The 24,953-nt window shown below is 37.9% G+C and overlaps 1 protein-coding gene across 4 annotated transcripts in view; it reads right to left on the reverse strand.

Annotated features, from left to right (window-relative positions):
* The window catches only part of LOC149082815 (protein CBFA2T1-like), a 45,470-nt gene extending 25,199 nt beyond the window's left edge, over positions 1-20,271 (reverse strand). Inside the window, exon 1 of one of the 4 annotated variants that reach the window (XM_089235979.1) lies at positions 20,194-20,271. In XM_089235979.1, the coding sequence (XP_089092105.1) occupies positions 20,194-20,221 (28 nt within the window). In that variant the 5' untranslated portion in view covers positions 20,222-20,271. Of the gene's footprint in view, positions 1-5,720; positions 6,210-17,274; positions 17,505-20,193 lie in introns of those variants that run through there. The other 3 variants (XM_089235981.1, XM_089235978.1, XM_089235982.1) reach the window with 3 other exon arrangements.
* Between the last annotated feature and the right edge of the window lie 4,682 nt (positions 20,272-24,953).

The raw sequence follows: 24,953 nt of genomic DNA on the forward strand, positions 1-24,953 counted from the left end.
GATAAGGTACTTGCAAAATCGGGACAAATACCGGAATTCGTTATTAAAAACCGGGTCATAAAACGAAAAGCGTTAATAAAATCTGGGATAAAACCGAACATTTTTAAAACCTCATTTGGTGGGCATTAGCCTACAGTGTAAAATTACCATCTTACAATGTGAAAATATTATCACGCCACTTCTACATAGCGGTGCCAAAGTGAGTACAACATCAGGATTGGGCTATGAATGTCAGACATCCCGTTTATACGGTATTGAATGAAGAGCGTACGCCATGAAGGATGTGCGTTACATTATACATGTATATACTCATAAATTACTAGAGAAGGGAGGGCTCAAGTTACTCTGAGTCTTTTGTTCAATGTCTCCACTATTCAATCGTATTGTTTCAATTTATTTAATTACAGAGAAACCTCGCTACAACGATACTCGATACATCGATAAATCCCACTTTTACATCATTAGTTATCATTTCATTCATCATCGCGTATCCTCTAATACACTTTTAGAATCTCATTATAGAGATCTCTTTCACTGCTGTCACTTCTGCATACATACATACTTTTCGGATTCTAAAACCATTTTTTGACAACAATGAAAATCTGACCCGTCTCTGGCACAAGAGAACTTTCCCCCATCACCGACAACTGATGCGATGATCAAGTTAAATAATATTTGCAGGTATAATTGCGAATAAAGCAAATATAAATGCGAGAGGATAATAAATTTTGGCCAAAATATCTAACATAGCTATAACAGTTCGATTGAAAATAGATAACGTAAAAAATATTGGTTTTACAATTCATGTAGAATTATATTTGTACACTACGCGGAAACTTATAATGCCTTCTAGTGAGCTGTACATACATTAGACGTTGACGGAGCACTTGAGAACTATTGTTAAAATTTTTCTTTTTTTGTAACACTATATATACCTCGGAACAACACGGGCAGTACTGTCTTAAAGCATCGACCAACACGGGTACAGTCAGGGGGGGGGGGGGCCTCAGAAAAATGAATAGTTGAATTTTTCGACAATTTGCCAGGTAGGTCCTCTGAAAAATCCCTTGGCCCGGGAGCTCATGATTATTTTAAGACGCCCCTGAGCACAGGCACTACCTACTCAAGACTGTTCTCAACTAAAAAAAACACGCGTGTAGTTTTGAATTCAAGAATTATATTATTCTATCTAAAAAATATTAAAATATTTTTTTGATCTTCGATTGCGCAAGGAAAAATCGAGACAAACAGGCGTCCCGAAAGCCTTTTCAGAACAGTGAAAAACCAGGACATCTGAACACATACTCCGGAATATTGTTTCATCAGATGGGATACAGCGAAGCTAATTTCGGTCCCTTAAAGTTCGTTATAACAGGGTTCACCTGAATTTGGGACCCATCTTTTTTTTTTCTGAATGTTTAATCGGCTCTTACTTTTCAAACGGCCAAATAATATTGAACCTATCGCGGGGCGTGTTGGGGCGTTGTGGGCCGCGTCGGCGGGGCTGAGGGGGGATTGCGCCCGCGGTGCTGTCCTGGCTTGTCGAGCGGTGATGTGCCCTGGGATTGGGGGTTTGAGTGTGGGGGTGTGGATGTTGGTCCCGGCCGGCTTGAGTTTTTTTCCGGCACGCCCATGATCTCACGATCAATGAGCTTATATCGCAAAAGCGACAGAGCCTAGGCGTGCTCGGTTCTATACTATACTATTGAACCTAAAACAAAAATTAATTTTCACCCAGTTAAAATTACACGAAGAATCTGGAATAGGTCTTTTCGATTCATGCATTAAAATACGACGTCGGGTTTACTTGCTAATGTGTCATATCACAAGGATCAAAAATTGCAAAATTATTTGAAATATTTGCAACACTTTTTATTAAGAAAACTTTATTTTGTGGGTGCTGGTTGCAGTTTTTCACTCGGGAAAAAAAAAGAGATGACTGACTCATCGTGGCATGTTGATATCGGTTGCGCACATGTGTTGAACACCTGGCCTGTTGGAATTTTTTTTCTTTTTTCAGATGTCACCGTTTCAACTGCTGATGCTATAATCTTTTATTATTCAGCGGGGAAATTCCGAAGTCAACGTGCTTTGGCGAATGGCAACATGCCAATTACGAGAACCTTTTTAATACATGCATTATATTTAAAAGGGATTATTATTTCATCTCAATCATTATTATATTATTATAAATAGGATTATTATATATATTTTACCACACAACCATTATTATTATCATATAAATAGGATTATTATTTTATTATAAATAGGATAGCTAACTCTGTTACAGTAATTACCTGCGCATAACACGCAGAGGCGTATAATCCAAAAAAAAACCGCATGTTTTTCGCTATTTTCAGAAAATAGCGCATAGTCCGCAGCGGCGTATATTCCGCGTGCGAAAGTTTCATTTACCGGGTCCCCCGACATACCGCAAAACTCGAAGTACACCATCTTTTTGAATGTTGGGTGGGGGGGGGGGGTCTGGCCCGTTCCCGGCATGACGGGGAAAACGAGGTTTAATAAGGATCACACAGTATGCCTTTTGCCGATCCAATGGATTTTTAGAATAAAGGTATTTAAGAATTCCCCAGAACCTGTGACTCGAATTTCCCGGCATGCCGGCCAATGCGGGGGAATACGGGGAATAATAAAATCGCATGGAATGGAAAGGGTTGATTGTCTCGTTTTTTTGTAGGAAAAAATATCAATTCTTCTACTCACTTCTACCTACACGCCTTCTACAAATATTTAAAAAATGATTATTTATAAATTATATAATTTTTAATTTCATCAGAAAAAACAACAGTATTTAATCCGCACTAAGAAATTCCGATTATTTTTTCTAACGTATGATCCGTGGATTATACGCCTGAAAAAATACGGTACCGCTTTCCATTGATAAATTTACTGTGAAGATACAGAATCTTTAAAATTTGATTATCTTTTTTATATATATACTGCACAATACGATATACAACCATCTAAACAGAACAAAAACATTTCTATAACATTGAAAGAAAATTTAAAAAATTATAAATGATAAATGAAACCTCTTTGAACGGCCACCTCTGTAAACAGTGACACCTTTCCGGTAAGGTAGGCAATACCGATCAGGGATCAGAATCCCAAGCTCTACACCAGTGTTTCTCAAAGTGGGCAATATCGCCCCTTGGTGGACGATGGAATGGTCCGGGGGAGATAGAAGCTACGGATTTAGCATAGGATCCTATGGCTTCACTTCAGTTGGCGGGCGAGATGAGATTTAAAAAAAAAAAATTTCTGAAGAAGGGACCGATGGAATAAAAAGTTTGCGAAACAATGCTCTACACCAGTGGTTCTCAACCGGTGCTCCGTGTGCACTTCCCAAGGGCTCCGTGGCGAAGTGAGGAAAATAAAATAAATCAGTAGATTTGATAGATAAATGAAAAAAAGAAGAGGTCTACACACACACACAGGGGTTCGCCATAAAAACTATATACAAAAAGGGCTCTTCGAGTCAAGCAGGGCTCCGCCATAGAAATTTATATACTGAAAAGGGCTCCGCGAGTCAGACAAGGTTGAGAATCCCTGCTCTACACCATAGTTTCGCAAACTTTTTTTGTTCCATCGTCCCCTTCTTCAGAATTTTTTTTCTCCCGTCGCCCCCAACGCAATTTAACCCATAGGATCCTATGTTATACCGGTAGAGCTTCTACCGCCCCCTTGGAACATTCCATCCCCCCCCAGGGGGCGTTAACACCCATGCTGGGAATCACTGCTCTACACCATCTGATGTACTCTACTACAGTCTGATAGGTCCGGTTTTTCTGGTATGTTCTAGTGATCTCCAAAAGCTGGTATAGACCACTCTGGGAAACCCTGGGCCGAATGATACAGTTCCATTCGCAGTTCACAAATGTTTTGGCACCCTCTTTTTTGACCAATTTTATGTCACCTTAGGTTGTCATTACAGTCGTTCCAAAAGCCGTGTAATGGCCGAGTGGTTATAGTGACGGACTAGCATCGCACGAAGACACGGGTTCGAATCCTACCGGCGACACGGTGGGGGTCAGCTGATGTTGGTTTTCTGTGTTTCTGGACTTCGAGGTGTGAATACGAGTCAATCTCTCTAATGAAAAGTTTCGGTACAGAGAGCAACAGAGGCGCACAATAGTACAAATATTCAATAATTACACTTCACTCATAGTTCGAAAAATAGATGACGGATGGCAGCACACGCTATAATAAGCATTACACAGAAAATAACTTCACACTTTAAGCTAACAACACGTAGCCTACTAGCACATTGCAGCAGGTACAAATTCATTAGAGGTTCTGAAGGGAAATATAGATGAGGGAGGTGCATGTGTATATATGGTTTAGTAGTAGCAGAAGTAGTCATTACAAAAGTATATTCTATTTTAGGGGTTTTTTTGCACACCGATTGGGAATCGTCTTATGCCAAGCATCTTGAGTTGGGATAACAGCAGCACTTTTCAGGGGCATCGGAAGTTTTTCGAAACTGTGGGTGCTCGTCTTTAGTTTTATATCGGAAATTTTAATTTCTGGATCAATTCTGGGGGTGCTCGGATCCATGTCACAAATTACCGTGGGTGCTTGAGCACCCACAGCACCCCCGGCTCCGACGCCACTGGGGCCTTTCCAAGAATATCATGGGCCCCCGATGAAGTGAAGAAAGCTCCCTGTCTGGCTAGAATTACAAGATTGCTAGGTTACAATCTTACTCTCGAAATTATTGTAGCAGACTTCATAATCGTGATTTCTTCTTATGCACCCGTGGCTCCTGGGCCAAGCCGGGGTAGAGTCCGGGGGGGCCATGCATTAAGATGGCACCAGTACGAAAATATTTATTGCCTATACTTCGAGTAGACTACGGTTACTTCCAGCTCCACGCAATGACCTTAGAAAACGTGACGCATACTTTGAGAACAACCGGTTTTATGTATAATTTTTCTTAATGGTCTTCGAAAAAGCAGTCCACGGATCTTCGAGGGCTCCACAAAAAGTTGATATGGGGGTTCGTGGGATGCGTCTCAAACAGAACAAAACAGAAATTTGACTGAAAATATAAGCAGATATGGCTCAGACCAGGTGTCCTTCTTGGTTCTCTTGGTGTCTGACCAGGGAGGGGGGGGGGGGTCCACAATAAATGTACATAGCTCTTCGGCTGTCTTTTAATGAGTTCGGGGCTTAAACATTTTTTGGAGCCGTCTTAACGAAATCGGTGAACAAATATTTTTTAGGGTCATCTTAACTGCTTCCGGGTTTGAGCAATTTTGGGCCGTCATAAGGAGTTTAGAGCTTGTGCAGTTTTGGGACGGTCTTGGTATACTCATTTTTGGGACCGTCTCAACGAGTTTTCAAGGCTTAAATATTTTTTGGGGCTGGCTTAACGTGTTCGGGGCTTAACCATTTTATGAGGCCGGCCAAACGAGCTCGGGCTGAACAAGCACTTGAGATAGACAGACATGTTGAAAAATACCTACAAAAATATTCACAAAATAATAATGAACTAAATCAGTGAAAACGAACGATATCCTTCAATGTTGCTGGGACCCTGCTGGCCTACCCCTTTAACATAGCACTGTATAGTCTCATATTGATGAAAAGAAATTCATTTTCATTTCTTCTAGCAAACTGCATATCAATATTTACGCTAACGACAACCTCGACTGAATATTAAAAAAAAAAATTATATTGAAAGAAGAAAAACTTACCATTATAATCTCGACCGAATCTCACGGCAGCTAACATATTCCCGACATTAGTATCGTAAAAAGTAGAGGGCAACGTACTGCCGCTATTTTCTACGCACATGTAAGGCCGGATATGAATCATTTTCATTTCTTTTTCGACAGAGAAAAACTTCTCTTTTCATAAATACAACGTATAAATTTCTGGTTTAAGAACCCATCTCGGTAATTGGCGGTGTCGTTTCTATTTTCTACTTCGACGAAAGCGCGTGTATTTTGAAGCGATCGGTTCGAATTCGGATCGTGATTAAGATCGGAATCACAAGAATAAGGAGGGGGGAAAGATCGAGAGATTTCACCATAAAAACTATGATATGCGTCTATGGTTATGCTATTCGTTTCGAAAACGACCGGATGTAGTCGCGAACGGATTCAGTATGGAGCTGAACCAACTCAGCTGTACCACCTCAGCTAGTATGGATTCTTATTTAAAAAGTCCGTCGCCGCCATGCATTTTTTTTTTCTCTCTCGCAATTTGGACGTCTGGCAGGTGATCTTCAGTAAAGTTGGGAATACGGCATTTCCTACAACTCTCTTCTGCAGTTGTTTATGCATTTCTAACCAATCCTTGCAGCTGCCACAACCTGTGTCAATACTGTGTCTTCGGTCGAAAACAAGTTACGTAAGCCCTGACAGAAATTCAAGAACGGCTGTTCTTTGGGTAAACTTTCTGCTCGTACACACACACGCGTTCTCAATGATCTAAGGGTATTTTGCTGTCGATCACGTTTCGCGAGAGCATGCTACGGATAAATCATTTTCGATTCGACTGATCATTAGCTCTGATACGCATGCGCTTCGTTCACTAATCATTCCCAAAAAGGGTGATTCAAACAGGGCAACCCTTATCAGACGCGGGGTCCGATGCGAGAATAATATTGTGCGGCTTTTTAGCCCCGATCTTATATTTTTCTTTGGGCTGGGGGGGGGGGAATCGGTATAAAAAGAGGATTAATCATTATCACAGAATATTACAGAAATGCTAAAAAACGGGACATTTTTATAGGAAAAAGTCGGGAAGGACAAAATACGGAATTGTTTTTGTTTTTTTTTAAACTTTAGGCATGAATAGATCAAAAGACGAACAATTTACTGGATTTGGTCAGATCCAATCTTAGGAATTTCTTGTGAAAACAAACACTAAAACGGACGGAAACAAAAGTGATAAAAAAACTTGTTATATCCGAGGTGGTTGCTTTTCATTGACGTTATAAGGAAGGTTTAAATACATGGATATAAATATAAAATCAGAAACCGACATACAGAGGCAAATTTGTCCTACAAAGAAAAAATATGTAAAAGAAAAAGATAAATGTGTGTATGTGTGTGTGTGTGTGTGTGGGAGGGAGAGAAATAAATGGTAATAGGGATTAATAAGGATGAGTCCAGCCTGTGTCCATTAATTTACGTTATAACCGAAGTGTTGTTGTTGCAACCCAGGCCGTTATAATAACTGGGCTTGACTATATATATAGTGGTACCTCGGCTAACGAAGATTATTCGTTCTGGAATCACGTTCGTTAGCCAAAACGAGATTTACCAAATGTATCAAAGGAAAATCATTTAATTCGTTTCGATCACTGCCCAGAATTTAAAAAAGATAATTTTTTTTTTTAAATACCAAGGAGCATTGGGAGAGAAGGCAAAAAAAAAAAAAAAAAAAACACTGACTGAAGGTTAAGATGAGAATCTACAGGAATATGTGAAATGAAGATATTTTTATTTTACACTGTGTACACAACCAACGCCACCTTTTGTCTACTAAAGCTGGTGTTGACATAACCCAGTTGAGGTGTCTCCATTCACATTTGTATTTTGGTCAACTCATTTTTGTGTCTGATAATATACAGATGGAAAACATAAGCTCTTAGAATGTCCATATTGTTCAGTTTGATGCTAAAAGTCTTGCACTAAAAGAGAACATGTGCTCTGAAAAAATTGAAAATACTTGAAATGAAAAGGAGCCTATCAGCTGAATCTTTCATTTCGAATGAAATGATTCAAAAGTTTTCAGAAAGAGAAATGCAGGTATACCTACATCTCTGGAAAAAGATTTCGAGCTGGACATGAGCAATTCTGATGATGATTGGCACTAGAATCCAGCTCACGGCGCGGCTGTTTTATGTCAGCGCGTGCATCCCTATCAACAAAAATGCTCGTCATCCGGGGCAGAAGTATTCATTAGCTGAAAAATTCGATTCGTTAGCCGAGGTATCACTCTATTATATTTCCAGATTTGAATCATATTACCCAAACGAGAGAATATCCCACGGTGATGATCAAATTAACGTAGTTGATGTACGTAATGGTTAAACATAAGCCCTTATTTGGAAACGTTTCACTCATTTATATTTTTATCCCTCTCTTTGGCCACTATTTCCATTTCAATTCATTGGACAAACCCTCATACCCGGAGCATCAATTGTGAGATAGAGATGGTGAGAGGGAATAGGAGAGAGAGAGAAGAGAGTCAATGTAGTTTTCGGGCATTTGGGTAATGTGTGTGTGTGTGTGCGGGCTGAAATTCTCTTTTACCTTCAAAACCACTCTCACTAACCCTCTAAACCTTTGCCACCACTTACACAAAGCAGAAAAAAGATGGTGTGTGCGTGTGCGTATACCGTTGAGAAAGAATACTATCGGTGTATATATAAAATACATAGTGGATGATTGCTGCTGGTACCCTCATCGTGTACGCGGCTAAAGGGATTTACAGATCGTCAAACACACACACGCCGTTGCTTGCCTCTGTCTACTATGGTAAATGACTGTTGTTCATTCGTCCTCTCTCTTCAAAAGATCCGTTTTACCACCGCTTCCACATCAAAAAAAAAAAATTCTACAAATAATAATTTTTTTTTAAATTTTTGATTAAATGAATTACATTATTAATTCATTATATGCAAGAATTATTTAACTTTTTCAAAAAAAACCTCCTATTTTATGACAACATGAATGAAATATGAAAGGAAGTTTTATGGGAAAAAGAGTTTTATAATAAATTTAAAAAAATATTAATTATATATATTAATTAGTTATCATTTATTATATATATTTTTAAATATTTTTATTGAGTTTGTAGATTTTATAGCAGTCAGTTTAAAATTTAGGTACAATAATCAAAGTAAAAGTCTCATTGCAAAAACAAGCGTCTAAAAATATACGACAATTGCAAATAATGGGTAAACGATAAAGGGTTTTGAGAATACAAAAACAAAGCCGAACACTTGATTTATGTTTCTTCCGGATTATCTTGGGTAATTGCTTGAAATATGGGAAAAAATAATGAAAAAAAAAAGAAATGGGGGGGGGGAGAGGAGGGGGTGTCAAACATAATTATCGACTGACTTCATCATCATCATCATGCTCCCCTCCCCCCTACAGTCCCTTCAATTCTATCTCCGCTTTGTGCTGTTTAGAATCGACCATTTCACTGGGTGGTCATATTCACATTTTCACTCGAACTTCACAGATTTAGTACAATACTGATACTGTATGGTTGGGGGAAAAACCAGCTCGAATGAAGGGGAAAAACATTTTTCCGTTTGTTTATATTGTTTCCCCCCCCCCCCAACTTCTCTACGGTTTTTTTAAAAATTCAAATATCTCAGCGAATATTAGACTTGGAAACGAAGACTTTCTTTCGTTGGCCTCAGTAGAGACAGGGCAACAACTTTCTATCTTGGTTTCTGAGCACAGGGTGTCCATGTAAAAAGCTTATTTTTTTAATTTAAATAACTGTGCAACCCCTTGCGATATGAATGACGTATCTGAGTTCTACACGTTATTTGGATACGTTATAAATAATTGTAAGTATGCCTCTAGGATCAACGGTTCACCAGTAAATTGCAGTGGAAAATGTTTGCTATGCACTTTGTAGATATAGCGATAGAACCGCTCACAACCCCGGACTGATGTAAAGCACCTTACTTCCGTTACCTCAAAAGAGTCAGAGTTGTGTCGGAAAAGTTGGCAGAGATTTATAGTGGTGGCTCCCTTGACCCCGTGCTCGCAAGTATCGAATCACTCGCGTCGTTCTCTCCATGAAGACAGCCATCAACTCGATGCAACGCACGAGTCGTTTGACTAAGCTGAACCCAATGATTAGGGAGAAAATGTACTTTGTATATTAAGTGTTGTCCGCGGGTACTATAGTAAGCGGGAACGGCTAACAAGTTGCTATTTTGCAGCAACTTGTTTGAAGCAGCCCTCCACAATTTAATGAAGCAGCCGTTTTAGACAAAAAAATTTGGTCATTGCTACCCTCCAAAAAAAAAAGAAAATGTACAGATACGCGCGCCTCTAGGAAAGGGATTCTTAACCTAGCGTGTTTCATGTATCCCCCTGTGCCAATAGCCAGTAATATGGGACTGGCCACAGACAGGGACTGTTCCTTTAAGATCGGGGCTCGGCCGATTGCCCTCAGAATGGAAGGGTTTGAATTTTTAACGTGCTCTCGTAATAGGTCGATTGCCCTCAGTCTGATTTTCGTCCTTGTGGGTGGGGGGGGGGGGGATTTTGGAACTTTTTCAAACATTTTGTTTTAGTAGCAAGTAACTATATGTAAAATTTATGCTCAATTTATTTAACTGAGAAATTTTAAAAGCCAACGAAATGCATTGACGTGTAAAAAAGAAAGGGATTTTTTTTATTAGCGCCCTCTTCTGTTGATTTGAAACATTAATCTCTGAATTGATGCATATTATAGGAATACGTCTGTATATGGATATACAACTATATGTACTATTTTCCTGGAAAAATATCTATTATAAATTACTATTTTTAATGAATTTTTATTAAGGTCGAGCTCAATCAGAGAGAAATTTAATGCAGTGAAATATCGATTAATAACTTTTTTATTTTGCTGTGGTGGACGAATTTTATTCCGTTTTACGTCAGTTTCGATTTCAGCTGCTTTACATACCTAAATAAATTAGTTTCGGTTTTGAGCGTCATCTATCCTTGAATTTAGATATATTACTTTCTAATTTTACACGTATGAATTCTGGTCATATTTTTTTCACTTTCTACCGTTTTTTTTTCCTCCAAGAAATTAATTTCTTAAAATTTACAAAATAATTGGTGAGTTTATTTTTTGATAAGTGTGTATGTTTGTTATAAAATAATTGGATATGCATTTACCGCGACACATTTTGTATCCCTATACATGAGCTTGACGTCCTTAAGGAGGTTGGGAGTCTGGGTTGTATCTAAAAAACGAAAGACTGCCAATTTTGGAGCCCTAGGCACGTGCTAAAAACAGAACTGACCATGAACCCCTTTACAAAATAATATTCATGTTTTTACAATGCAAAAACGTATTCTCTTTCCTTGATGTGTTGTGGAGTTATAAAATAACAACTCTCTCTAATTATTATTTGTTTTCTCATCCAACCTCACGGATATATCTCTCTAAGGGGTCTTTGATCCCTTGAAAAGAACCCCTGCACATACGATGGTTGCAAGCCACTATACATCAAGGGGTCTTCAATCTTTCAGATATTACACACAGATCACATTAAAATTTCAATGAATCCCGTTGTCCATTCATTATACTGCAGTATTTAGGATAATAAGATTGTAACGGACGCATAAACATTATGTATCAAACGCACGACTTTATTTGCGCATCTGAAAAGCATTTTAAAATAATTTTAAATACCACAGTATAGCTTAGTGGCTCAATAGGCTACATAAAATTATTTTTGTATTTTATCCTTTTTTAATATTAAGCTGCTATGTTTTTCTTTCCAGAAGGACGGTGAGCCACCAAAAAGAGCTCCGAGAGCAACTCGCGGACTATGCGTTGAACACCCCTTCTTGAATAAAAAACACATTCATTATGGAAATTATGCTGACCGTACAAAAGCCCTCTGACTGACGTGTATTCCATACCCTGTCATCATATACCCAAATACCTGCAAGGCTGTCTTAACACATGGCTTGGAGACCCCAGGTGCATAGGGGCCTCATAATAGTGAGATTTGGTGCTACAATTTTTGAAAGCAACTATTTAAATTGAGAGGCTGGCTCTTGTAGCCAGATAAGGGGCCTCAGAACATCACTTCACCTGAGGGCCTCTGACCTATTAAGATGGCACTATATACCTGCGGTGCCCTCATGTAAATGATGCATGCAATTGTGTAAATCGGGTAAGCTGTGATTATTTCTAATTTCTTTCATAATATCTTCGGCTCGATGCTGCACACCCTTTGGGAAACACTGGTGTACAGAGAACGATATACGGAAACCAATAAGCTCCGTTCGAAAATTTTGTCCGGCCCGCAAAACAATGTTAAAAATATTTCATTACTGTGAAATAAGATGTAAGAGGGTAGAAGACATATTTTTTACGCATTTTAATTTAAGTAATTCCAATCTTTTTTATGATTTTGGAACTTACTTTCACGAAATTATAATTACTGTACATCTAATAATAAAAGTATATTTCTGTATAATAATTGTAACCTATGTCGAGGTGGAATCGAAATTGGGAAAAACCGGTACTTCATTGTTGCAACAACTCTTTACGATCACAGGAAGATCCCTGTGGAATTGGCTTCTTAGCGAAACTAATTAGCTATATAAAAAGCGCAATAGCTAGCAGCATCCAGGCGCCTTCCCTATTGCAGGGGAGGCGATATGAAGTACGAACTGCACCAACGAAGTACCGAAAAAAAAAAAAACCACCTCTAGACCGCAAATGGTTTTAGTAAATGCCATATTTTAACAATAACAATAATCACAAATGCCATTTCAACTACTACAAAAAACTAAATACACGATTCAATGATTTAAGAAAACCTGCCTATATAAAAATGGGGTTCTCTCTTTCTCTTATAGATATTGCGTGCGTTATGAACATCTCTCGAATTTTTCATGTTATTTCAGGTATTTCTCTAACTGGAACAAATTTATTTTTGTAAATTGCATTCAGAATGTTTTTAAAAAATTATACTGGGGTTGACTGGATGTATCTTCATAAATTTCTCTGAGAAGAGAAGAAATGGTCGGTATACCACTTTTGAACGGAATTAATGATTGCGTATAGGGAATTAACATTGCTTATTATAGTCCCGTTTAGATGGAAATAGAAAAATCCTGTTTAAAAACCCGGTTCAAGAGTTTTCGCTAAAACCCGTTTACATGGACTCATTTCAACCCCACACAAAGTCCCTTGAAACTCTTAGCAGCTTTGACTGACCCCACATTACTGCAGTCGTCAGACGTTCACGCCCTAAAAATGATGGATATAAGAGGTGACAACCCTCACACAAAGATCTATAAGAAAGAAGGTAGGTGCTGCTCCCCCTTTTTTCTTTATGGGGGGGGGGGAATTCGTGAAGCGCGGGTAGCAGAACCTCCAATACTACCACGATATTGCACATGTAAACGGGGCGTATGTTCCAACTTCAAGGCGTTGAGGGTCGCCTAGCAGTTGTCTGTTTGGGCTAAAATTTTGCACATATCGTTTTATTTTATTGTTGATTGGGAAGGGGGGGGGGAGAAGGCAGCAAAATTTCAACGTCGGGAAAATTATCTATAGCTAAGAGCCACCCTAACGCAGGTCCGTCTTAACGCACGATACGGCTCTGTACGATATGGGCAGATGAATATGAGGCCTGATATATCATAAAAGAATCTAAAGCTGAATCGTGGTGGCTAGCATTTCAAGTCTGGGGTAATGAACGGTTCCTGGAAATTCTTTTTCTACCAGTTCCTATCAAAACTGTTCGATACAGAATTTATAAATCTTTTCGAATCTGAGGACCGCTGAAATGTTAAAAAATATTCAACAACGGACCGCTATTATGTGAATCAAATACCATCAATTGCTACATTTTTTAGAGTATTTATTTCTGTTATCTTTTTCTTCTGTGACAGATTACTTTTAGAATTGATAAAAATTAAGATTTAAAGAAAAACATTTTCTTTTTAGAAGAAAATGCGAATTTCAGAGTTTTATTTCTATGTAGATGAACATGCAGAGTTCCAGAATTTATGTATATTCAGAATTTCCGAAATAAATTATTGTTACAGTAAATGCGAGGATCGCGCCTGTCGCACGCCCCCTAAGCGCTGCTCTTACTGGGTGTGAAAGGGATAAGAGAGGGTGTCCAACTTGACACGCTTTACTGCATAATGAAAAGGAAATAAAATGCATTTTCTAAATTTAAATGCATTTCCGTGACTTTTTTAAAAAATAAGTTTAATTTTTTTTTTTTCGAATGTTAAATATGGCTTTCCATTCATTTACAAAAATTTGTTTTCTGAATTCAATTTTTCTTTTTTGCCAGAAAACCCGTTCATTTCCCACGTTCGGTGAAGATAAAAATTTACCTCAGAGACCATTAAGGGTATTAGAAAAAAAATCTTATTTTATGAAGGGGATATTTTTTTCCCCGTGGAAAGCCATAAAATATACACTGAAGGAGAAAAACAGGGTAAAATATACACAATATGTTATGTCAAAAAATTGGTGCTAGAATTAAATTACGGATCCTTAATGAAAGAAATACGGGAAGTTGTTTCCGAAAAAAAAGATTTCCCCCACAAAATAAATGAGGGAAAAAAATAGAAAAGTAAATTAAATTTCACCAAAGCATTTTTGTGCGTGATTTCATTTAAAAGGGAACCCATGGGGAAAGTCAAATACAAGGGAATGGGATTAGCATGAATGTATTAATGGTACTACATTCGGGAAAGCAAAAAATGTTGCACGTATTTCAAAAGATGTATGAGATTTTGAAAAAAAAAAAAACGTGCATTAGTTCAACCCTTTTCTTACTCTCTCCTTAATACTGTTTCAATGATTTCCAAGCTCTTGACGCAATTTGGCATGACAGTTGCTATAAATACCGGAAAGTAGGGATTTGAGCTCCCAGAAACTTAGAGAGGGGGGTCAATTCAGGGCCGGATTAACTAATGTGAAGACCACAAGCACTCAAGGGGTTTTGGTGGCCCCCCCCCCCTTATGCGTTGATACTAAAACATCAAAATCCCTCAGTTGGGGGGTTCAGAAAAATCATAAACCCGAGGCCTACAACGCCACAGCTCGGGAGCCTCAAGTGCCGGATAGTCTCACGACAATTTGATCTGGCTAAAAGTTTGGATAAAGTAAGTATGGTACAGTAAAAGTCCGTTATAATGACAGTTCACACAGGTCAGAGGGTGAATTGTCGTCATAACGTACTTCTCGTTATAAAATAATTTTAGGTTTTTGCACTGTAAAAACATAAATGGGGTAAATAAACAAACTAGACAAATTTACCTTTTTTTTTGAACTATTTTCGATGAACTATATGCATCTAAAGTTGACTGCTTATACAATGTTGATTGTATAAAAAAATTTTGCACTTTATGGAATGAAGCAGTTTCTGCAACTGGAGTATTCGTTGCACTATGAAAGTGTCCAATAACATTTAAGGCAGAGAAAATGATTTAAGACCTGTTTGCCCAGTGTTCAGTTTTAGAAGATTACAAAGACGGGGGCGGGGAAGGATGTTTTGAGCGGAAAAAACAACGATGTCAAAACTAGAAAAAACACATGCCCAACTCGCCCAACCAACGCATCTATAGATGGAAATAATATGTTTTTTCACCTCCTACATAGATAACAAGAATATAAGGTACAGCGTGTAATCTTATCTGTTGGGAGGCACTGACATGCCCCGTATATAAACACCTATGAATAGGGTGAAGAGTTTTAAACGAAATGCAAGTGAAAGGAAAATATGCTTTTTCGGAAAATATGAATTTTCGCTGTCGTTATAGCGAATGTGTTCTGATTTTTATTCATAAATAACTCGTTACAAGCGAAAATTTTTTTGTATCTTCAGCATTAGCTGTTTGACAATCATTTTCAAATTACTCTTAAGTATCGAGATTCTTGTTATATGCTGTACTCATTATAACGGACTTTTACTTTATTTATAGCTAGGCGGTGGGAGGGGGGGGGGGGGGCTCACAAAATTTTGTTTTGCCTATGATGCTGTAGAGGCGGTTCTGCTTACTTTATGGACATTGAGAGAAATCTCAATTCAAAAACTGAGTATTAATGTGGCAGTTCTAGCTCGCAATTAACTTTTCTCTGCTTTTGTGTCATCCTCAGTGCCGCAACTAGAAATGGAAATTTACTCTGTCGATTGGTGATGATCTGTATTCATTTTGGCGCCTCCTACCCGTAATTTTTAACGGAAAAAGAGTTAACTTAGTACCCTACTTGTCCAGCGCCCAGGGCATATTTGCCGTGAAAATTATTCATGATCCTTTTTAACTGTCAAATTAGATAAACATTCACCATGTTATACGTAATGTAGTTTTGTGTTAATCTTTGAATGAAAAAAAAAGTTTAGCTCATTATAACTACCAGCAACAAAGCCGTGGCTTATATATTGCTTTCAAAATTTACTTTTAGCAGTTAGTGTTACTACGGCCTATTAGTTTCTTTTTTCTGATATTCTTGGGGCTTGGAAGAATTCTTCTATGTACGGTTAAGTAGTAGTAGTAGGGTAATGGGAAGAATAAACAGTTAATATGCATGATCTCGGCCCCATGGTATGGCAGTACAGACCCCCCCCCCCCATGATTATTTCGTATACTGCATATCAGGACGGAAAAGTCAGCATCCAAAAAAAAAAGACACACATAATTACAAAATTTACAGAAATGCTAAGAAACAACTTGATGAAAAGAAAAGAAATTCAGAGTTAATGAAACAAATAATTTCGGCGTAATTGATAAAAATTTCTATGTAGTGGAAGAATAACTCCAGAATTACTGAAACAAATAATTTAAGAAATATTGAAACAAATAATTTCAGAATTAGTAAAAGAAATAACTCAGTACCAGTGAACGAAATAACGTCGACATTAGTAATAGAAGTTCTTTCATAACTACTTAAAAAATTAATTGCATAACTTATTGAAAAAAGTAATTGGATAATTACTGAAAAAATAATTCCAAGATTTATTGAAAGACAAATAATTTTGATTAAAAGATTTATGAGAAGGAAATAATTTTAGAACCACTAAAATAAATAATTACAGAATCATTAGAAATAATTTCAGTACAATTAAAAGAAGTAATTAATCAAAAAAATTTGCATTAAGTGGAAGAAATAATTTGAGAAATAATCAAAATTGATTAATTAATAAAAGAAATAATGGCAGAATAAATAAGTCTTCAATTATTTTTCCCCGGTTTAACTCAGGACACAGTTGACTCTTCTGTCAAGATTTCAACTGTACCTACATTATTTGATAAATGCCCATGTAAATTTGGATTATCTACATCTGGATAATATAATTTTAAGTACTTCAGTATGAGTTAGAGGCCGCGAGCTTCGTGGGAAGTTCTAATTTGGCCCGCAGCATCTGAAAAAGTTCAAGACCCTTAGTATGTAACTTATTTTAAATAAATGAATTGATTTCGATGAACAAAGCATTATTTTTGCTTGTATTTACTTGAAATGAATGGTCAAGAAATATATTGTTTAATTTAAATCCGATTAACTCACCTCTCAGAAATGTCGCGAAACTTCCAATGTTCGATGGTGAATATCTCAGGGGATTATACTGTACGGTATAGGAGGAGTAGTTAGGGAACGCGGGGGATTCATGTAAAGCATGTCACCAGCACATGTTGGAGGGTGTATCCCATGTCAATCGTGCACACGCGAGAGCGATTACGACAGAACCGTCCGACCCGTATAATTGGCTCTTCTCTTTTTTGCAGTGTATCCTGCTCCTCTCATCCATGAGGAGGACGAAGCATCTGTTTTGTCTTGTTCCGCGCCTTCTCTCAAATTGATGACAAGAGGATGGATCGTTGTCGCCAACGGCGTGCCAAATTCTCCGCCAAATTGTATTCGGTTTTACAGGTAGGAAATAATTATAATTGAGATTTTTTTTTCTTTTAAATAAAAATGAAACATCTTTCAAGGGTGTTCAGAAGAAATTGTATGCTTTTAGTCGAACTTAATGAGGATTGATTTTAGTTAATGAAATAAGGTATAATGTGTGTTTGGCGGGGGAAAAAATGGCGATAAATAAAGAGACTATACGGTTGGCTGATCGACTTCCTGATTTGCTCTTCAGCTTCCGGCAACGGTGAAAATACGCCGAATAGGAAAATGCGGAGGGCTTGTTTTTGACTTGAGAGGGGCCCCTGGGCAAAGAAATCTTTAGGGTTCTCGATGAGATTTAAGTAAAAAATGTCAGAGTGAATATATTTGTGTGTGACTATACATCATTTCGCTTTCAATGTTCATATAACGGGTCCCCAAAAATGTTATGTCCCTTTTCTACGTTGCAATCAGGCCCTTGTAGCCGGGGATTGAATTTAAAAAAAGGGCAGAGACCGTATTTTTTTTACATTTCTTCCATTTTTATAAAATTTACAAAAAAATTTATGAGAAAATTTCATAATTACGGCATATTATTTTTAATATTATTATGTATTTAATTTTAATTTCTAATACCTATTTAAAATTTTAATACCTGTTTAAAATACACAAATATGAATTATAATCGAACAAATTACGAATTTTTAAATTCGAGTTATTGTTAGCATTCATAAAAGTTATATTCAATGAAATTATAAGTTATATTGAAATTACATATATTCTATCACTGGGGGGCCCACAAGGATAGCGACCTGTCAGCCTCCCCCCCCCCCCCATGTGAGGACATAGCCCGTGATCCCTTGGATAAAGAGATTCTCTAGGGCACGTGTTTCCAACTACTTTTTGGAGATTCCGTATGATCAAGATTAAACGCCAAGAAACCCTTAAATTCCCGGAATCCGTAGAGCTTTCAAGAAGAAAACTTTCTTTGTTTTGGTATTCGCAAGGACGTGGTAGCCCAGGTCGATAAGATACACGTAAAGTACCAAAGGATGTTTAGAGGTGTCGTGATTTCGATGCCCGGTTCATCCTTGTCAGAAACTTTCGCTGACACAGGGTTGCGGCAGAAACGGTGACAGGACCACAGGAAAAGATTGCTACCGCGCCCATATCGAGGGGTTAGCGCATCAATTTCTCGATGAGTATAAAAGAACAGGCTGCCGTTCAGAATCGGCAATAAATTGTAGGTATCGGTCTAATTAGCCGTCGTGTGCAGAAAATGACCGTGGTGCAACAACGACAATGATCAACGATATTCACAAAGTTGTTCTTTGTTTTGAATTTTAACGAGATAGTGTCGTTAAAAAAAACCAAACCACTCGGATAAGTATCCTGGAGAGTGTGCAAGCGTGCGAGTGATCAAAACAGTGTGAAAATGTGTGAGTGACCAAAAGAATGACCGGGTGAGTGACGAACCGAAACAGTGACCAAAGCATGTGAACGATCAAAAGCATGACTTAGATACAGAGGCATATTTACGGTGTTGAGTGAGGGGGGATATGCAGACTATAGTCCAGGGCAAGTAATTTGAAGGAATTAGTCTTTCTTACTTACTAACCGAAACGGCGACCCAGTCCATATTCCGAAGAATTTCTAACCGATGAAGGAATTAGTCTAGAAAACTGGACCAGAATGAGTGGAGGACGGCGAAATTTACATAGACCACAGGCCAAAAAAAAAAAAAAAACTATAAATCCACCTTCGGGTCGGCCGCAGTCAAAGATCTCATCGGAGGGCTCTGAAATTATGCGAACCATGTGAATATCATAACCGATCGGATGCATACAATTGAATAAATTTCATTTAATCATAATTGAATTTTGAAGTGTGCCTACGGACAACCTGACTCATCTTCACAGACCACCTCTGGTTCGTGGACCATAAGTTTAGAAACGCTGGATTAGAGTTGATAAGCAAAATTCAGTTGGAGCTATATTACCTCTATAAAGCGGTTTATCGCAATACACATCGGTGTATCACACAAAAAGTAGCGATACCGAAAACTTCATCAACAGTTTTGGCTGATGAAGGCACCACCTGATCAACAGTGATCAGGTGGTACCAAGTAGTGCCGGAACTAGAGGGGGCAGGGGAGACAACCGTCCCAGGTGGAAATTTTATGTGGGAACAAAAAGCATCGTTGTTAAATTTTCGAATTCTAATGTTGGGGTGCGGCAAAATAGTGTTTACCCCGGGCGACAATAATCCTACTTACTGCTTTGTTACCGAGTACCGATATTACAGCATTAGACGTCCTCGGATGAACTAAAATACACTTGAAAATGCATAAAAAACATCGTTTCAAAATATCTTCAAAAAATATCATTATAGAGGGATTTATCGTTGTATCGAGAGGAGTTTAACATTAGACTATAAGCAATTCCAAATACGATTCGAAAAAATATCTTTGTAGAGGATTTATCGTTGTATCGAGTATCGTTGTGGCGAGGTTTCATCGTGTTTACATCCCTCTAAAAATAATAATAACAACATGTATAACAAGCTCAAAAATATATAAAAAATGCTATTTACCATCAGAGCAACAAAAATAGTAATCCATATTACGTAAACGGGAATCACATTCTTGGCAACGGGACGGAATCCCGCCATCAGTCACATAACGGAAAGTGAACAGATGATGACTTCTTCCCGATCGTAACCTTCGGTGAAGTGATGCCGTTTCTCGTACAACGGAATTCACGATGTGACGTCACATGGAAGGAGAGCACCTATTGTTATCGCTATAGGCACTCTAGGCACCGTACCAGGTCTGTGACGTAGAGCACGGAAGAACCTTTATGTTTTTTTTCTTATTATTATTGCGGTTCTTTATAGGGAGAAAGTATGTTTTTATTTTTTCATGAGTTTCTTTTAACATTTCCTACGGTATTTTTCATTGCTCTGGTGTGATAGGAACTCAGGGAGAGAGAGAGAGTTCAGGTTCGTTTTATAACAATAGGTTCTTACAGAGGAAATCCCCCTTATTCACTCTCGTGGATTTTCCGGATGTTACAGGACTTTTCCCGGCTTCACGTGCTCCCTCTTTTATAAATGTTGAATTTTTGTACGTAGTGATACTTTTTCTTCTATTTGTGTTGTCCTTCCTTGACTATTATCACTCTATTTTTATTTCAGCGAGATGGCACGTGTGTGCGAGTAATTTTTACAACGTGAAAATAAAGCCAAAAAACGTAGGAAAAGACGCATTTTTACGATTTTTTAGTGGAAACCCTGACGACGTTTCGCGTGAAATGTGGCAAGGTGGCTATTTTTTTACCTCCCCATCGATTCCGTTTTTCGATTATCAGCGATAAGTTTGTTAGAATTACAGTATAGTTCGGTTACATGACATTCGTTATAATCGAGGAATGATAGTTTTTTGATACTGGTATGGGATGCATCAGAATGTGCGTTATATAGGGGTTATTTCAAATATATATAAGCAGAAATGATCATAGAACTTCATCATTCCACTAAAAAATCGTAAAAATGCGTCTTTTCCTACGTTTTTCAGGGACATTGGAAGTACTCGTAGAACGCACTTCCGTTGGTATAACGTTTTCTAGTTGCTGAAAACGGTTTTTGAAAAACGTTATAAGCGGGATCGACTGGATATATATATATATATATATATATATATTCTTTTTTCTGAATCCACTTTGATATTTGCTGTAGCATCTCATTTTCAGTCATTTATAAGCAATAATTAGCGATTTTACCTACAATTAGCAACATTTTTGGTAACAAAGTCGACAATTTCACATTAAAATTTCATTTCGACGATTTACACTAAAATAGTTATCATGGCCTAGAGGTTTTTTTAATTAAATTAAATAAAGAGTTCAAATTTCACTCACACGTGGCGCTGTAAAAGGAAAAATTTCGCAATAAATGACTGAACATAAAATGTAACACTATAACAGTGTATAATTCATTTGCGTTACATAAAACTACAGTATTCTAACATGAGCCCTTTCACCCTTTTGGATGCAGACCGAGCTAAAAATGATGCTCATACTGATATGGGATATGTGATGTTTTATGCAACTCAAATCGTCATAACCATTAATTGAATCGTCAGTTTTAAGAGGGGAGAAAAAAAGACAAAAAACAGCAAAATTACTTATTGTACTCTGAAGTGAGCACTGCTGAAAAACTTTTGGCAACCTTAAAAAAACTTCTGTAATTGCTAATTTTTTTTACACTTTCTCCTGTCATTAAATCTGTTTCGTTGAATACGTTGATTATTTTGGTTCCCACACGCATTCAGGTATTCAATGTGCAAGAACCCCTGACTACACCATTCTTTATTCTTCAAGTCATTTCCTCTTGCTCTAAACCAGTGATTCCCAACGGCCCTGAAGGCGATGGAATGTTCCAGGGGGGCGGTTGAAGCTACGATTCTAACATAGGATAACATGGGTTAGATTGCGTTGGGGGGCGATGGGAGAAAAAAAGTACTGAAGAAGGGGGCAAGATGGGACAAGAAATGTTTGGAAACTATGCTTTTTTAAACTATTGTTATGTTGACTGATAATAACGGTGGAATGAAAAAACGATGAATCCTCAACTTCTTTCGGGGGGGAAAAATGATGGGAGAAGAAATGTGGAAATTCTCTTGGAAAATGACACAGACTTTGTATACATCCAAGCAACAGTTAGCGTTATAACGGATTGGCCCTATATAACGGTTTTAAAGAAAAAAAATTATAATCCCTGTATGGAAGATTTGTTCACTAAAAATGTGTGGCGGTAAGCGGAGTTGGCGCTACAACGGGGACGATATAACGGGGTTCGACTGTATATTGCAATACGTATAGTGAATACTAACTTTTTCACAAAAATAATTCTATGCAAGCATCTATTGCTAGGCCGTTGCATTGGTGTCACCATTGAATGGTGTTGTTGGGGAAAGAAAAACGTCGGGGAAATGTTGATGGAAGAGAGGAGAAATGCATCTGTGTCTCCGGTTGTCATGGAAACGGCCGGGAGCAGATGGATCCAATGTCCGAAACAGCTGTAAGGATCAGGATATGCGCGGGACAGAGAGAGATTATCCCGAAGAGCCTCTCAAAACAACTACTCGTACAATACTAATGCCCAGAGAGATAACCTTTGTGGTAGATGTCTTATTCAAAAAACACCAATTATTTGCGATTCTCAGAGGGAAAAAAAGATAATTATTTCCTTCAATATACTCATCTATCTTAAAGGACGATTCTAATTATTAGAAGATTATTTGGTATTTCATTTTATATTCAAGTCATAATGATGTTTCGCGATCTACAAGGTTGATTATAATTAAAGTTCCCGTACTCTGTGCCTACCCAAATACAGCCAAATTTTTAGGATATCTTAATGAGACCATGGGGGAAAGATTTATGAAGAAAAAGTTCAATGTTTTATCACCAGGTGAAAAAGTGGCACTTTTGTTATTAAATTTTCCTTTTCCCTCACGGGCCATATAACGTTTATACCAAGTTCCAATGGAATACGTCCACTAGAACAGGTGCTACATAGGCCAGAGTAGTGTAAGTTGTCAGTATGTATACTGACTGGTGCTATGTTGGTCTGAGCAGCGTCAGTATACTGAAACTACTCAGACGTATGTAGTGCCCTTTCTGGCAGACGTATTCCATTGAAATTTCGTACATACGCTATATAGACCATGGGAAAATTTAAAATGCAATAAAAAAAACCCTCGACTTTTTTCACCTGGTGGTCGAAAACTGAACTATTTTTTTTCTTATCGCATAAATCTTTCTCCCATAATCTCATTAAGACATCCTAAAAATTTGGTTGTATTCGGCTAAGACGTTTTTGAGAAAAACTACTCAAAGTACGGGAACTTTAATTATAGTCTGTATGTCCAGTATGTCACCCTGTATGTCCAGAATAAATTTCGTTCATTAAAATGAAGTTTCATTCGAAGTCAGCGATGGATTATTGATAGTTTTTATCTGCACTTTTACAAGATTTTGAAGTAACATCTAAATATGTGTGAGGTACATCCATCTGTACTGTACGAAGTGGGAGGGAGTGGGGGGGGGGTTCGATTTCTTAACTGGGTATGGGTCAATTTCACCGGAAAGTAGGTATGTGAAAACGGTATGCAGAATCACGTGCGCGCGCACACACATTGATTAGCAGAACTGCAATTGAAACTTGAATTTTATTTACAGATTTTCCAGGAACTGCAACTAACCCTTCGATCAGATTCTGCTAGAACTTACTCTGCTTGATGATATGCTACTAAGGATAGATAGAACGTTATGCTAGATAGTGGATTCCGCCGCATTTGCCGGCATGCCATAAAACTCGAGGGACGCGAATTTTTAGAATTTCTGGATCTGGGTCTATTTCCGGCACGCCGGCTCAAAGCGAGGTTTAATAAGGATAAAAAAAGAAGTTATTTTTTTATATTTTACATACCAAATTCTGTGACTCGAATTTCCCGGCATGTCGAAAAATACGGTTTTCTCGACATGCTGGTCTGCCTTGCTGTTTCCAGCATGCCAGCTAATGCGGGGGAATACGGTACTTAGATAGTGTATTATATCATAATTACTAGTTTTTTCGTGATAATTGCTCTTATATTGAGTTGTTGCATTTAAGAAATCTATATTTTTTATGGCCAATTTTTTTTTCAGCTACCTCGTTGGACATTTTATCTATTGTGGCCATTGTATGCGTATTACTGCAGTCGAACCCTTGATTTGATTAGCAGGTTCTGGCAGAACTACTATTACTACTACTACTTCACTTCACACCAACTCCGACCATATATGGCTATATCATACAGCAATATACTGCCGTTAACGAGTTGGGTTGGAAATAAACTAGCCATCTATCGGTGGTTGCCTCAAGATCGTTAGGGAAAACATCTTGTTATCTATATTCTTCCTCCCGGTTCGAAGTTGGGACCTAATTTACCACCTTCACGGAGGTAGACGAGTATCGCTACACCACTCGGGCTCATAGAACTACTACTACTACTTATCCGCACATGCACCTCATACACATTCCTCTGTAGAATTTCTAACGAATCAGTACGTACCGGAATGTGTCTATGCGTGCCCCCCCCCCCCCGTAATTTTTGTTGTCAGAGTTGTGATTTTCTGGTGCTGTCATCTGTCCACCATATTTTGAAGTAAAGACGGTTAATGCTTAAAAGTTCGTTTCGAAAAAGTTCTGCTAGAACTGCATCCCCCCCCCCCCCACTTAGATTTCATTGGCAGATTTTACTAGAATCGCAATTGCCCCTTGGATTGTATCTCGTAAATTTTCCTCTG

This window comes from Pholcus phalangioides, unplaced genomic scaffold (assembly GCF_987345545.1).
Source record: "Pholcus phalangioides strain wild (caught in Gottingen) unplaced genomic scaffold, Ppha-v1.0 ptg000009l_1, whole genome shotgun sequence".
Lineage (NCBI taxonomy): Eukaryota > Metazoa > Arthropoda > Arachnida > Araneae > Pholcidae > Pholcus > Pholcus phalangioides.